Source organism: Harmonia axyridis, chromosome 7, assembly GCF_914767665.1.
Source record: "Harmonia axyridis chromosome 7, icHarAxyr1.1, whole genome shotgun sequence".
Taxonomy (NCBI): Eukaryota; Metazoa; Arthropoda; class Insecta; order Coleoptera; family Coccinellidae; genus Harmonia; species Harmonia axyridis.
In genome coordinates, this window is record NC_059507.1 from 35,216,224 (window position 1) to 35,232,704 (window position 16,481).

At 37.8% G+C, this 16,481-nt stretch overlaps 1 protein-coding gene across 15 annotated transcripts in view; it reads right to left on the reverse strand.

The window, feature by feature from the left end:
* Positions 1-16,481, reverse strand: part of LOC123683961 (uncharacterized protein CG43867) — a 253,551-nt gene that overhangs the window by 31,156 nt on the left and 205,914 nt on the right. For 2 of the 15 annotated variants that reach the window (XM_045622992.1, XM_045622991.1), the window contains exon 2: positions 4,852-5,147. The exons of the other annotated variants lie outside the window; for them this stretch is intronic. In XM_045622992.1, the coding sequence (XP_045478948.1) occupies positions 4,852-4,923 (72 nt within the window). In that variant the 5' untranslated portion in view covers positions 4,924-5,147. The remainder of the gene's footprint in view (positions 1-4,851; positions 5,148-16,481) is intronic. 15 annotated transcript variants of the gene reach the window in all.

The window sequence follows — 16,481 nt, forward strand, 5'->3', positions numbered from 1 at the left end:
TAATGTTCAAATGCGTCAATTCCACTAATCGAAAAGCAAAAACTGACAGTCAGACGATAACACACCAAGTTGCACAAAAACACAGGGTTCTCGTGCTTCGGAATCGACATTTCACGCGATTGACAAAAAAAAACCGGGCGCGATAACGTAATAATTTTCACGCCACCGGTTAAAAGAACTGGGCGTTCCAGAGACTTGTAGAAGTCAACAGAAAAACATGGGACATTGAACAGGCCGCCAGGTGGAATGTCACGCAGCCAATTAAATAGCGTACTCAGAAGTATTTCGGTCGTTTTCGAGGCCTAAAGGAGCCACACACGATCGGTTCAACTCGTATTGTAAGTTCGTAGATGTCAGCGGCACTTTTCGTATCATAGAGCTCACGATGGAGAAGATAAATTATATTGCTACTTCTTGTTGTACCATATGTAATTAGATAATATCGACAGGAGCTTTTGAGAGCTAGAATTTGGAGGTTGTTATAAGCTCTGACTCTCTCGACTAAGAATTTCGAAATTTCACCTAGTTATGAAAGATTGAAGTTGTTCAACTTTGATGTTAGATAACAAGTTGATCCGCTTTGATGTTAAATAACTAAGGTTTTTTTTTCATTTTTTCGTTTCAAATTTTCACTTTGTGTTGTCATCATTCATGTTATCATTTTGAAGCACATAAAATTCGGTTTCTCCATGTTCATGTGTCACTGATTGTAACTTATTGGTTTTAGCCTGAGGAAGGCCTTATAAAGGCCAAAGCGTTGTGAAAGAATGGAGTGAAACTTGTTCACTTTTTGACTTTCTGAGACCAATATTTCCCAACTTTAGTTGTTCAACAGTTCCTGAATCAATAACATTTTCAGATCGTATAAGTTCCAAAAAGAGAATGAAGTCCTTATTACATACAAAATGTTTCAATAGCATAAACGATATTTCTATGATACCTTTCCTAATTGTTTGTTATTTGTTCTATTATTGTTGTTATTCTCTATAATAAATTATAAGTTTTTTTCTCTATGATGTGACTTGTCTCATGCATTTATAGTGTCTGAAGCGGTCAATAAATGTTATTTTAATATTTTTCTGTGGTGTCTCAAACTCAAAAAATTTCAAATATAATTTTCCTTCGATTTCTTCCAAAGAATCCGTTGAACTAGGTCACCTCGAATTTATTCTTCGACCTCTTCCGTATGAGAGAATTTTTATGTTTCTCTTTGAGACCTTTTCAGGTTTGAATCGAGCCACATGTTGCATTTCAACCCGCGGTTGTTACAAGAAGTTGTTACACGTATGTCTTAAAAGTGCCGTATAACCAGTGCAGTAAAAACTCGAGATGTTTTAGTGTTGGAGTAAAATGAGGTTTTCTAGCGTATAGTTAAGAGTGGGTAGTTTGGAAGTATGTGGATACATAAGTGGAGCTCAACTTGAAATTGTTATTCGGTTTCAAGAATGAAGTTTCTTAATCTTTCTAGAGTAACTAGAGTAGTAAAATTAAAGAATTAGCTCCAATTAGATGGATCAAACATAAAAGTAATTTCTTTTTGAGCAGATGTTCCCCGAACCGATCGCTTCATCATTTCGTTACAATGCCTATGTTTTTCGAATTTTTGAAATGATCTCAAACGATAATGATCGACTCACTGATGTCAAATCTGTCTTCACATTCAATTTCGTCCGTCCGCTTGGCCGTAAACACGATGACTCTAGAATTTAAAATCATAGAAAAATTGAATGGATAAAACCAAGTGTTTTTTCCACATATATATCCGTGGATGTTTAAAATTTGTTATCCTGTTAAATTCCAAACTGAAGATTCGATCTTTAGAAGAGTAATAACAATCACAATTAATGCGAAATATCGTGTTGATTGCGTGATCAAAACCATAAAAAATTACAGAAGAATATCGAAAAACGTAATGTAATGTAAATTCGCAGCTCATTCGAATAAGAAATCTCGAAAATGGTACTTCGTTTCCAATTTTTTTTTATTTTCTATGGTTCTGGTGAAGTGATCACCTTGAGATTTTGCGAGGAGCTTTCAATTATTATTTCATATCAACACCGAAAATTCCAATTTCCTCATTAGTGCGGTCACAGAAATATTCGGTAATTTTTTCTACTTTTCATTCCGACCATCAGTTACCAATATTTTAGGTTTTCCACTTCAACATCCAATTCAATTTTCGAAATTGGCACTTCCTAGAACAATCGTGCAAAAACCCAACCCTTCCAGCGGCGTAGAACTCGACGGTACCGCAATTGTCGACCGGATTTCCGGGTCCGAAACATCCGGTTTTGCCCCCTCTTTATCTGTTGCGGCACGTCGCGGTCGTCTGGAAATTGAAAACAATTCGCAATGGCACGTTAATGGATTCGATTCTGCAATTGTATTTTGCGGCAGATTCGGTTATTACGGGTCTACGTGATGAAACGAACCAGCGCAATATTTCGGAATCGATACGAGCGCTCTGCTCTGTTGTTGTGCCACGGTTCTGGCGGATAGACCTGCATGTTCAAGTGGGAATATCTGTTGGTCAAGGTATGGCGCTAATGAGATGTTATTGAGGATTCGAATTCTTCGATTCTATCAGAAAATAATAAAATTGTAGTTGTAACTATCAAGTCACAAAATGGCGAATGCGCTGCATGTTCAAGTGAGAATTTCTGTTGGTCAAGCTATAGCACTAATAAGATGTTATTGAGGATTCGAATTCTTCGATTATATCATAAAATAATTGTAGTAGGGAATTGGAATTCAATACCCAAAAACCGTAACAAACCTAAAATGACGTGCCTACTAAAATTGTAAGTGTAACTTTCAGGGCACAAAATGGCGAATGCGTTGCATGTTCAATTGGAGATTCCTATTAGTCAAACTATAGCGCTAATGAGATGTTATTGAGGATTAGAATTCTTCGATTATATCATAAAATAATCGTGGTAGGGTTGGAATTGGAAATTCGAATTCAATATCCAATAATCGCAACAAACCAACAATGAATGTCTACTAAAATTGTAAGTGTAACTTTCAAGAAACAAAATGAAGAATGCGCTGCGTGTTCAATTGGAGATTTCTGTTAGTCAAACTATAGCGCTAATGAGATGTTATTGAGGATTCGAATTCTTCGATTATATCATAAAATAATCGTGGTAGGATTGGAATTGAAAATTCGAATTCAATATCCAATAATAGTAACAAACCTACAATGAACGTCTACTAAAATTGTAAGTGTAATGTTCAAGTCACAAAATGGCGAATGCGCTGCATGTTCAATTGGGGATTTCTGTTGGTCAAGCTATAGCGCTAATGAGATGTTATTGAGGATTCGAATTATTCGATTTTATCAGAGATTAATTAATGTAGAGTTGGAATTGGAAATTGGAATTCAATTCCCAAAATCACGACAAACTTGAAATGACGTGTGTAAGAGTAACTTTGAAGCTACAAAATGGCGAATGCGTTATTTGTTCAACCCATCATACATCAACTGAAAATATGTTTCATACAGGGTGTAACTAAATAAGGGCTACAAACTTGAGGGGGTAATTCTGCATAAAAAAAATAATGACAGTTTGTATAATAATTTTTCAATACAAATTCTTTATACTCCTAGATGCGGTTGTTAAAGTTTTTCTTAAAAACCGACTATTTATTTATTGCTCAGAAAGCAGTCGAGATATTCTAATGAAATTTGATGGTTTTCAAGAGGTAGCTAATGCGCAATGTATTGAACATGCAATTGATAGTTTTATGTTCATCATTGCGCACATACGGGTACTGATCTCTTTGAAAAAAGCTACGGCATTGAAATATTCCAAGCTAAAAAACATTCTTGAATATATGAATAATTATAATTATATAATTATGACATGCCAAGTCCTTCACAATATGACATATCTTAATGAAATATTCGATTTTTGTCTTAAAATGCAATTCCGAAAATGACGATATATCAGTAACAAACCAAGAAAATTCAAAGTATCCAAAAGTGTACAAATTGAGTAAAAGGTTAACAAATTGTATAACAAAATTCACATGAAGACAGACGTATCTTCCATTGTACATATTTATATTTCACATAGAAGAGTAAGAGAGAAAATCTATAACTACTTGTCGTAATTGTTTTCTCTGTGAATTATTACTAGAGAAACAGTTCCTCTCAGTTAGCTCACGATTCCTTGATTGCAATTTTTTTGAAATAGATATACCTACGAGTTGTAAATTCAGTAAATTTTTGAACTAATGAGGAGACACCAATGAGGAAAAATTGTATTAAAAATACAATGATTCCAAAACGTAAATCTGTCTTTATGTTAATTTAATTGCTCAATTTATTAATTTTTTTTTCTGAATTTGTACAGTTTTGAATATTTTTTGATTTTATTTAGGTTGGTTATTGATATTTTGTCATTTTTGGTATTGTATTTCAATACAATGCATGATGCAGGGAACATATATCGCTCGGTGAAACTTCGATTTGTTTGCTTCTTTTAAAAATTACCTTTCCAAAGGTATAAATTTTCAAAATTCATTCAATTTCCCATAGGGAGTCACGGACATCAATATTTTTCAACCTCTTATTCATTTCATAATTTATTCGGATTGATTCATTTCAATTCGGAGGGAATAATCACATGAATCTCATAGCAAGAATGGTAACTTTACACCAAGCAACTTCCCAATTCATAGGTCTCCAGAAACCTTCAGAGAAAAGTGGTAGTTGTAGGACGACGCAAACAGATGGCATTCAGAGGGAAATATAACTTCTAGCTCCGCATCCGTTCACGACATGCAGAGAACTAAAAAAAATCGTATCTAAAATAGTAAAAGTTTCAATCTTCAACCCATCATTACCTTCCTGAGCATGTCCTCCAACGAGTCCATGTCGGAGCCTCCGTTGTTGTTGTTGCCGCTCGGCTGCACCATGGAAAATTGACAGTTGACGTAGACGACGACACCAGCCGGCACGTCGCAGCAAACAGTCCCTATCTGGTATTCCACCGACGAAGGGACGTTTCTCGATCACATATCACTGGGGGGCACACTTTCGCGCACGGGATCTCCTAGTCACGTGGATTCCGGGGGTGGGTGTTAGATTTCACCACGTACTATCACTCCTTCTTCTTCTTCGACGACGACGACGGGCGAAACTGAAACGTGCGATCTCACGTTGAGATTGGAGGGAAAAGACCGCACTGACACCATAGGGATGATTTTTGCGTGTGTGGTAGGTTTGGGGTTCGTCCCAATTGGTGAACTTGGGTAAGAATGGGTTGGATGGGCGACGATGCATAATTTGTTGTGGAGATTTGCCGAATTTTGAGATCATTGAATTTTCGTAGTTAATTAATATAAATTCAATCCCTAAGAAGAATTTTACTTGGGAGCTCTACTACTATTGTGAATATACTATAAAACTTTAAATCAGGTGCACCTCAAACTAGGTGTTTGAAGGATGAATATTTCATCAACTTTTCGTAACCTCAAATAAAATAAACTATTTTCTTTTCTTGAATGGATGCACCGTTTTCGAGAGTAATGTATTCATAGAATACATTGCATAAAAATTGGAAAATATCGAGGTGAGAAAATGTTGTTTGTTTTGAACTTTGCCCTCCAGTTTGAGAAGCATCTAATTGAAATTTTTATAGTATGTACATAATAGTAACTACATGTCCTAAGGAATTAGAGTCATACTGAATTCCATAATTTTTCTGCGTTAGTTCCGAAAAAAATAAATGAAGGTTTTACCTTTGAGAGGCAGTTTCTTCATCAAGAAACTTTTAAAGAAAAAATTATTTAAAATTGTCTCATATTTTTGTAGAAAACGCCGGAGAATTAAAGAAAGCTTATTCTGGAACACCCCATATCAATATTGTGGGTGGCTGAGTGGTGTAAAAATAAAGACGACTAATAATTTAAGATGTTAATACGGGAGCATAGAGATCAACAGTGGCAATAATTATATTCGACAATACTTTTATTTATTCATCTTATTCTTCTTTCAGCGGCGTCTCTAAATATAAAGTAGATATTCGAAATTATTAATCATAGAATGAAACACGAGTTTTAATGATCAGATTCTTTCATTAATTCAATTTTCCTACTAGTGATTCGAAAGTGATACTACACAAAAAGTACTAAAAACATACAAGGATTCTCAATCAATAAATCTAAGTTTTCACTAGTCGAAGATATAAAATGTATAAAATTAGGTTAAATATTTATTGACTGGATGACAGACGTAGAAATAACACAGGCATGTGTCAACCCGTATAGAAATATACATTTCTATTGATTGAGAATCCTTGTATGTTTGTAATACTTTTTGTGTTTTGTAGCTTGTTGCTGTGTTTAATGACAGTAAGATTTTGTTTTGTATATATATCTTTTCTTATTATACATGAGTGTCATTTCAGGACAACCTGATGATGGTGTGAGTTCTAACCGAAATCGATGGCTGAATAAATATAATATATATAACCAGTGTGTTTTTCTTCATTTCATATTAAATTATATGTACACACTGATGGAGAAATACATCAATTTCAATCACTCATGCCTTTTTGATGTATGGGGAGCCGTTTTTATGCAAGAGAATGAAACATACCTCAGTGGCGTTATTTGTTGCAATAAGTTGAGTGCAATAAATAATAGGTTTTTCAAGAAAATCTTCAAAACCCCATATCTCGGAATATGAAACATTTGCGTACAAAAATTATATAGCAAACTGTCAATATTATTCTCATGTAGAATCACCCCTGAAGATTATCGCACTTGTTCACTGACACCCTGTATAAGCAAAGCTCGTTTGTTAATTTTAGCGGTAAAAGCTTTATTTATACATGGATACTTTTCAAACCACCCTCTTCCATTACATTTCTAATTAAAAAGGGATAATCCATGATTAGACAACATTCAACCAACGAAACGAATCATTCAATTTGCAGCTAATCATCTCGATTCAACGAATCAGGGTCAACCGAATCATCCCCCTCATCAACTCTTTAACGAGTCCATCTGAAGAAATCGCGGATCGCAACCACACCGAATCATCCCCTTGATTTTACGACGGAACAGGGGGTTGAAACAGCAATCCGGTCTGTTTCTATCCCCCCCTCTCTTTCTCTCTCCGAATCAAATTAAGAGCAACAAGTAGCCGGGTCGATTTCATTTTCCGGCGTTCACTGAACAAATAAAGGATGTAAATGTTCTTGAAGAAGGTCGGTAAACATCTCACCTACAAGGGTCGCCACGCCGCGGCGTGATTTGGCCCGTATCCAACGCCGAGGCGGGGGAGATGGATCGACTTAGGTGAATTAAGAGATGCAATTAGCTATCCTTGCTAAAAAGCTCACGAGTCAGTAGATTATTGTGGTTTTCATGTTAATTTCGTGAATTACACTGCGCAAAAAAATTAACGCACATTATAGAAATCTCAAATTTATTCTACAACTGAAGGTGTTTTCAATGATGATTATTTTTATCAGAATTATGCATGCATATGTTATCCACTTTCAACGTTTCTCTTCAATACAGATGTTTTTTCCCAGCAGGAATAAAAAAAGATGAGATTATCAGATTTTGAATGTATTGGCTCCATTCTGAAATCAGTTTTTCTCGATCAATTCTAGTGATCAATAGTTTTTCTTTGGTTTGATTTTCTACACTTGATCGCTATGCAACGCGAAACACGCAATTTGACCCAAGAGGAATGTGCCCAAGCGGTAGTTTCGTGAGAAGAAGGGTGGACATACACAAGAATTGCAGAAAGGTTTGGAGTTTCCCATACAAGTGTGTCCAGAATGTTGCAGCGATTCAGGGAGACAGGTATGAATGTCCGAAGACCAGGACAGGGTAGACCACGGGTAACAACTGCCATTCAAGATCGTTACTTGAGAGTTTCTTCGTTGACAGAATGGTTTGCAACCGCTCGCCTCCTTCAAAATCAGCTTGAGCAAACTCATGGGGTGCAAATTAGCACTCAGACAATAAGAAATCGCCTCAGAGAATATGATTTGAGGCCTCGTGTCGCGGCAAGAGGCCCAGCTCTTACCCCAGCCCATCGAAGGGCGCGTTTGGATTTTGGGAGAGAGCATATCCTTTGAGAAGAGGCAGATTGGGAAAGAGTTCTATTCACAGATGAGTCTAGATTCTGCCTCTACCATTGTGATCGACGTTCCCTTGTTTACAGACGTCCACATGAAAGATATGCTCAGTGCAATTTCCTGAATACTACTGGTTTCGGGGGAGGATCGATTATGGTATGGGGTGGAATATCTTTGACTGCTCGCACAGACCTAGTGGTCGTTTATAATGGAGCTATGAATGCTGATAGGTATATAAGGAACATTCTTGAAAAGCATGTAGTGCCATTTGCCCTATATATTGGTGAAAATTTCCTTTTTATGGACGATAATGCCAGACCCCATCGTGCGCGCATCGTTCAGGAGTACCTTGAAGAAGTTGAAGTCTCTCGAATGGAATGGCCAGCAAGAAGTCCAGGTCTCAATCCGATTGTGCAGGTTTGGGACAACCTCAATAGAAGGCTGAGAAGTTCAGAAAATCATCCAGCTACTCTTAATAACTTAGGAATCTAACTCAGACAAATCTGAGAAGGATTAGATCAGAACATTTCAAGATCACTCATTTTGAGTATGAACCGTCGTTGCCGAGCTGTTATTAACCCAAGGGGTGGAAATGCCAAGTATTAAATCACTTATCAACATTCCAGTATTTTGAAAATTGTTTATTTCTCTTCTTTCACATAAGATTCGGTGAAATCCTGAAATTTTCTTTCATTTAATGTGTCTTGTTTCATTCGAAACCTTCCCGAGAGAACATAAAAAATAAGTTATAAAGTCAATGTAGAGTCAACTTTCATTAAAATTGAGATTTTCAGAATGTGCGTTAATTGTTTTGCTCAGTGTATATATCACAATCCGACAACGTAATCTAACCATGTATGGGACATGTAAAAAGCGTATACTCTTTCTATCTATGTTTATTACTCTATGATTCTAACTAAACGAAGAGCAACAACAGAAAAATCACCGAACACTATTCCGCGTGAGTTGGCACGGACCCAACGCCCAGGGCGGGGGATCGACCCCGACAAATTAAAAGCTGTCCGATAACGACGTTTGTTATCTTTTCATGAGGCCCCATAAATCGGGAAAGGCACTTCCGTAAGTCTGGCTTCTTCGGATTTATGTGCCCTCATGAATTTTTCGTCATAACGTATAGTGGGCGGAATTTATATTTCATTAGTGCCTTTATTATGTTGCTAATGAAATTCCCGTCGTGGACCGAATTGGCCCAGGGAGTGGAGCTCTTAAACTTTTTGCAATCTCACGCAAAGAGAACATCTGTAACGCGGAGATGTTGCCGTTGTTAATCTAGGTCTCGGGGACGGCAGGATTTATGGTTGCTTTTAAGGGAGAAAGTGTTTTCGAAGTTTTCTACGGTATCTCTTTCGTGTTGGCCGTTTTGAGGGTCTTCATTTCTTCGAGATCTACAAATTATTCTGTTGATTTTTTTTATTCAACCATCAAAAAATATTGCATGATAAGTTAAAATGAACATATGTATACTAACTGACAATTCTTTACTATTTCTTGAAAGTAATGCAGCGCTGTCATGTAACCCCGAATAAAGACTAAAGGTGATCTACTTGCATTTGCAATAGCACCCCATACCATAACGCCTACTGTCCGGTGTACATGACGCTCAACATTAAACTGAGGTTCACGTCTTTCTCCCCGACGTCATCTAACCCTTTTTCGGCCATAATGTGCACCCAAGGAGAATCGAGATTCATCAGAAAAGACGACCTGATGCCATTCCACATTCCAATGTTGACGTTCTCTGTACCACTGTAATCGTTGCCGGCAATGCCCAACCGTCAGAGGTAACACAAGATGGGGTCGACAATGCTGCAGTCCAAAAGACCTTATCCGGCAGTAAACCGTTCGGACAAATACAGAATGGCCTTGTTCTCATAACCACTCATCAGCCAAAGATCGAGTTGTCGCAAATCGCTCTCCAATGGCCATAAGTCTTAGACGTCTATCTTGAACTTCGTATGTGCCCCTTCGACGTCCGGTGCCAACTCTCCTTCGATTTTGGACGTTATCAAACCACGCTTGACATCATCTCATAACAGTAGTTGGATTCAATCATTCACTTGTTGCTATGCAATCTATGTTTTACCAAAAAAAAAAACACTCCTTCTGGGTGTTTCAGTTTTTTTGTCAGTTATTATATTTAACAGAAATTCGCAGAGCCCCTTAGATTATTGAAAAGTCAACAATAAAAACAATGACACATTAAAATTTTCAAAACTGAAATGCGATAAACTCATCAACAGAATAAACGTTTTTATCAATGAGAATCTCTTTCATTACTTTTACAAATTGATTTTTAAATAAAATTTACAGATATTACGAAATCTTGATGTATAACTTAATGCACATATCTCTACCTGAGTTCTTTTAATACGGCTATGTGGAATAAGCAAGTTAAATTGCAATGAAACAACGATGGATTATTCGATTGACATGAATTTTCAATTTTCGATTACTTTTTCTAACATTTGTTGCCGTATATCGGCAATAACACGGCGAATGTTGTCTTCCAAATGATCAAGAGTTTGTGGCTTATCCGCATAGACCAATGACTTTACATAGCCCCACAGAAAGTAGTTTAGCGGTGTTAAATCACAAGATCTTGGAGGCCAATTCACAGGTCCAAAACGTGAAATTAGGCGGTCACCAAACGTGTCTTTCAATAAGTCGATTGTGGCACGAGCTGTGTGACATGCTGCGCCGTCTTGTTGGAACCACAGCTCCTGGACATCATGGTTGTTCAATTCAAGACTGAAAAATATAGTAATCATGGCTCTATACCGATTACCATTGACTGTAACGTTCTGGCCATCGTCGTTTTTGAAGAAGTACGGACCAATGATTCCACCAGCCCATAAAGCGCACCAAACAGTCAGTTTTTCTGGATGTAACGGTGTTTCGACATACACTTGAGGATTAGCTTCACTCCAAATGCGGCAGTTTTGTTTGTTGACGTAGCCATTTAACCAGAAGTGCGCTTCATGGCTAATGGACGTAGTGCGCGATACGTATTCCGCACAGAACCATTATTTTCGGAATGAAATTGCACTATTTGCAAGCGTTGTTCAGGCATGAGTCTATTTATGATGAATTGCCAAACCAAACTGAGAATGAATCACTTGATAGCTGTTAAATCGGTCGCCATCTTGAACAGTAATGCCAACTTAAAGTTATATATCTTGAAAAAAACACCCATTACTTCAATTAGTGAAAAATTCCTTTTTTAATTCATTGCGTTATTTCAAATGTAGGAGCTACCAATGACAAACAACGTATAAAAATTTAACTTCATTTCCTCCTCCTCCATCAGAATCCTGTCTCATTTTCTTCGCCAAACAACCCCCCTCCAAGTATCGATGACATAATCTGCGAACACGCAGTGAAAAATCAACGTTTCAGCTCCTACGTATCATTTTCCAAGCCGGAAAATTGCGTTGGTCGTTATTCGGTTAGTTCGATGGAAATGGCGAAATGCGATTTTCGCGATTTTCTCTTTCCCCGTATCGTACGTTCTTCCCCCTTCTCCCCCGTACTCGAAAAGGGCATCTCGCTTCATAATTCCTTCGGTAATCCGAGGCAGATGTTATATATATCGTGACAGCCCCTTGAAGGGCAATTATTTGGGAATCAGCGGCGGAAATATTTTCATTACTCGCTGACGAGAACAGGTTATCGATGTTTCTGAAGGTTCTCGGGAGTTGTTAAGAGTAGAGGAACGGTCTGTTTTCTCTTTTTTGGCTGGATAAGGATAAAAGGGAGAATTTATCTTCATTCTATGTGAGGTATAGATGGTTTTTGGGCGTTCATCTCTGAACCGATCAGTCTATAATTTCGTCACAATTGCTGTAATTTTCCATACCTATACAAGATTAATTTTGAACGGAAGAACTTGGAAATTTGGACGTTTATGATTTTGTATTCTTGTTAATTTCAAAAGTGCTCGTTCGATAGATATGAATATTTTCATTAGGGTGCTAAATTTCATGTTGAATTATAAATAATGTGACTAACCCAATTTCATCTTATATAAGTTCAGGGTGGGCCAAATTGAATACTTTTGAATGGGGATTCCTATTTCTATACTAGATAGGTGAAAACTGATGTCGTTTTCATGAGAAACTGATTGGCGGAAACCGCAACTCCAGAGCTATTACTGTAGGATCCAGTTATTGTTCCCTGTAAATAATTGCGATGGTCAACCGGATGCTTGGAGACCTATTAGTTTCTTCGAGTGTCGAGGGCATGACACTTTCAATGAATTTACAGGGAACAAATTGTTATTGTACATATAATGTAGAAAGGATGTGAAATTCTTCGAGGTGTCGAAGATATGTCATGGAGTTGTAAATCTTGAAGAGATTTATTGGGGGGTTGAGAAAGTTCCAAGACAACACGGTCGTACCAGATGTGTCACATCTGTGTATCAGGTTCTAGTCCTTCGAGAATATTCGATTTCCAGGAATCCGCGAAGATCTTTGTGGGCGGTACGGCAAAATTCTTATTGGACTAGCGGATGGTACTTTCCCTAAGGGTGTGGTCAAGCCGAAAGAAGGGAGGTCGATATTCGAGACAGGGTAAGTTCCAATCGGCAGAGGATCAGTTCAAGTTAAGACGAAGACGAGTAAAGTTTAAGGCAAGTCTAAGACGAGTCAAGTTCGGTCGGTCAACTTGAGACGTAAGACGAAAAGACGGTTCGCGGACTAGATTAAGACGAGTCGCGAACGAGTTTAAGACGAGACGACCGAAACTTGTAATAAGACGAAGACGTGACATATCGAAGACGCTTCGAGTAATTAAAACTGGAGTTAAAGACGAAATTCAGTACCGTAGTGAGAAACTTGTAATTAGGACGTTATTTGGATCTTCTCAATACTGAGTTTGTACTGTATAATTGTGGCTTTGTAAATAGATGTAAATAATTCAAAAGAATTTAATTATTACAAATCCAACAGAGTCACGGAGAAAAAGACGAAAGGCCAGGTAATCGAATCATACCTCTAGACGATCGATTTACCAAGCCTACATTACATAGTTACAGGTGTTCTTCGAAAATGTTCATTCTCGAAATATTGCTGTTTTTTACAGAAATAAAAAATTCTCAACAGAAAAAACACAGCAATATTCCGAAAAAAACTCTGTAACAATGTAACGGTGATAGCTATGGAACTGAGGTTTTCGCCAATGAGTTTCTCATGAAAATTGGCCCCCAAACACCGACAATAATTGTCATCTATCTAGTATGGACACTATCAGATTGAGGTTTATATTTATTGTTGATATAAACGTATTACTTTCGAAATAATTTTAGGCATGTGTGTGATCATCATGTGTGTCATCTATTTCGACTCTTCTGGCCGCTGTCTAAGTGTCTTTCAAAGAGATACACATGCAATCGAAAGACATCTCATTGGTCTAGAACATTTTTTTGGAAATGTACCTACAAGAAAGAGTTTCAAGAGGAGGAAAAAACCGAAAGAGAACGAGCGAAATCTTCTTCTCTTCAGAAAGTTTCCTCGAAATTCTGATACTGCAAGTGCTATGAAGTATCTGAATCTTAGCAAGAATATGCTACACCTTCTCACTGGATTCTTCACAGGGCATTACTGCCTCAGGAAGCACCTCATGAGAATGGGTCTAACAGAAAACGACGAGTGCATATTCTGCGACGAGGAGGAAGAAACTCCGGATCACCTAGTGACGGAATGCCTCGCCATCTCTAGCCAACGCAAAGGGTGGTTTGGATAAGAGACTGATAGAAGTAAGGAAGTAACCTCCTTGGAGTCATCTTGAAACTGGAGGACGAGCTCTAGTCTTCCGTATATCTACAATCTATAATCGCTTAATCCTGGGTTGGATCCTCGGTTGGATCGTTCCAGACAGTTTCTTCGAAACTTTATACTTCAAGATCTAAGAAGTATCTGAATCTTAGCAAGAATATGATACACCTCCTCGTCTCCTTTTATGAAGTGAACAAACTCACAAAATTTCAATAAAACCTGACTGCTGATTTCCTTGTTATGGATATCAGATATTAAGTTGTATCTCCGAGTGTTTTTATTTATTTTTTTTATTAATATTAAAAAAAAATGTTTCACCAAGGGATATGCGAGGAATCCATTTCGAGTATCTCCGAAACTTAAAGTCTTGGGATACACAACCAGCCATTTTTCTGGATAACCTGCAGTCACTACTAGGCTATGACCAACCACTCATGTTACACCCGGTATATGTAATTCAATAATATTTTTCCGTCTAATATCAGGGCCGGATTTCGTTTCCAGGGTCGTACGAAAAGAAGAACGCACCCGAAACAGCGAAACAAACGAGGCCGATAACGGAATGTGGGTCGGCCTTTCGTCGTGTTTTAATCAATATTTGGCCACCTCGTCACGTCTTCCTCCTCTCCCGACACCGTGGAGACGTGGGAGGACCCTCCAACGACCTCCAAACGGTCCCTCGTATCTTTATTTCGGGAATAATGTCGGGCGAGATTGTAGACACGGAGAGGAGGGCAAAGGGAAAACTTTCTGTGCATCTGCAACAGCGCATCTCCAATGTACTGCCAAAATAACATTCACTTTTTTAGAACAACATTTAATGAAATTATTTTTAATTTAAATGTGAGGAATCCTTACAAAAAAAAATTGATGCGATCTGCGAGATTTCGGAGTATTAATTAATCTAAAAAAGACAAAGGTCATTGTTGCGTCAAGTGAATTTCACGCAAACTTTACGGGCAGTTGAATATTCAGAAAGACGCATTTAGGTCGAGAAACCAACCCCAGCAGGTACAGCGAGGGCTAAAAATAGAACAGGAACATCCTTGCCGCCACATTGGCGCTACATATGGTCATCCTGAAGTCACATCTAAGGGCAAGGAACGAAGACGTGGACCAATCAGGAACGTGGATTGCGCTTTGGTATGCAAAATCCAAAGCGATGCATAACATCCCCAGGAAATCGGAGTACAATATTCAGTACGCAATATATTAGTTAAGAAATCCAGTGTTTCATTATCCCAATTTAATAGAATTACAGTTGATCGATTCACATACAAAAACAGTCATGGTAATCTCGGAGACCAATAATATAACATCCAACATGGATCTATAAGGCCAGTGCCTAGAAAAAGTGGAATAAATCAAATACTTGGGATGCTGAATAACTGACATTCCAGACCCAGACATCGAATTAAGATCGAATGAACAGACTTTAAAGGAATGAGGGAATGCTAGACAGTGTTAGTGCAGAAAGATCATTCCAAAAAGGTTTTTAGAAACTTCGGCACTGCGAGATCTAAGAAGTGTCTGAATCTTAGCAAGAATACACTACACCTCCTAACTGAATTCCTTGCAGGACGCCTCAGGAAGCACTTGATGAGAATAGGTTCAGCAGAAAATGAGTGCAGGGAGGAAGGAGAAACTCCGGATCACCTGGTGACGGAATGCCTCGCCATCACTAGTCAACTTAAAATCTGCTTTGTACAAGATAATGAAGTTTATTAGAACTGTGAGACTGTAAGAAGAACTGTAGATCACGTTATGACCAGAATAGCTCTTATGATGGTACAATAGACCATTAGGTCGCAGTGCAATGGAGTCCCCTCAAATCTAAATCTAAAGCTCTGTTTTTTTGGACTATTTAATGAGCGGATCATTTTTTCAGATGTCGTTTGCTGAAAGGACCCCGCATGTGTGAAGTTCAAAAAGTTCATAAAAAAAAATTGTATTTTCAAGAATTCATGGGTTAATTTCGGAAGTTCCATTCATAGTTAGCTTCCAACACTTGGACTTCTATATTCTACCCGGATAGTACTATTTTGTATCAAAACTGCAGACATTTTCACGGTTTCGTTTGTCTGTGAGATGCTATCATCAATTTCGAGACATTCTGAGGAAAATGTCTTGGCACCCCATTGTCAGATTATCGAGATTTGTGAGAAACAAATCACATATCATATGTAAATGACATCAATAGTGATCACAATTGTTATCCCTGAGGATATATGATAATGATTTTCCCATTTTCCCCCATTACAGCTCGCGGTGCCTGGTTATGAACATTTTTGCTAACATATTTGATATTATTGGACATCAGATATATGAGGATTCAGTTATTATGTATGGTCCCTCTTAAAAAAATCTCACAATATGTCGTTTCTCGGTCATGTGAATTATTCTGGCGTCATCTTGTGGCATAAAAAGATGTATAGAAGATCTTGGATTTTGTATCTTATTTCATAGCCAATGTGGAGCAGTGTATAATAAATTATCGATGGCGGTGCCCAATATAACCAAGGAAGATCATTTGTCATTCGGGTTCTGGCCGCCGAACATCCAAATTCCATCCCAACCAGAA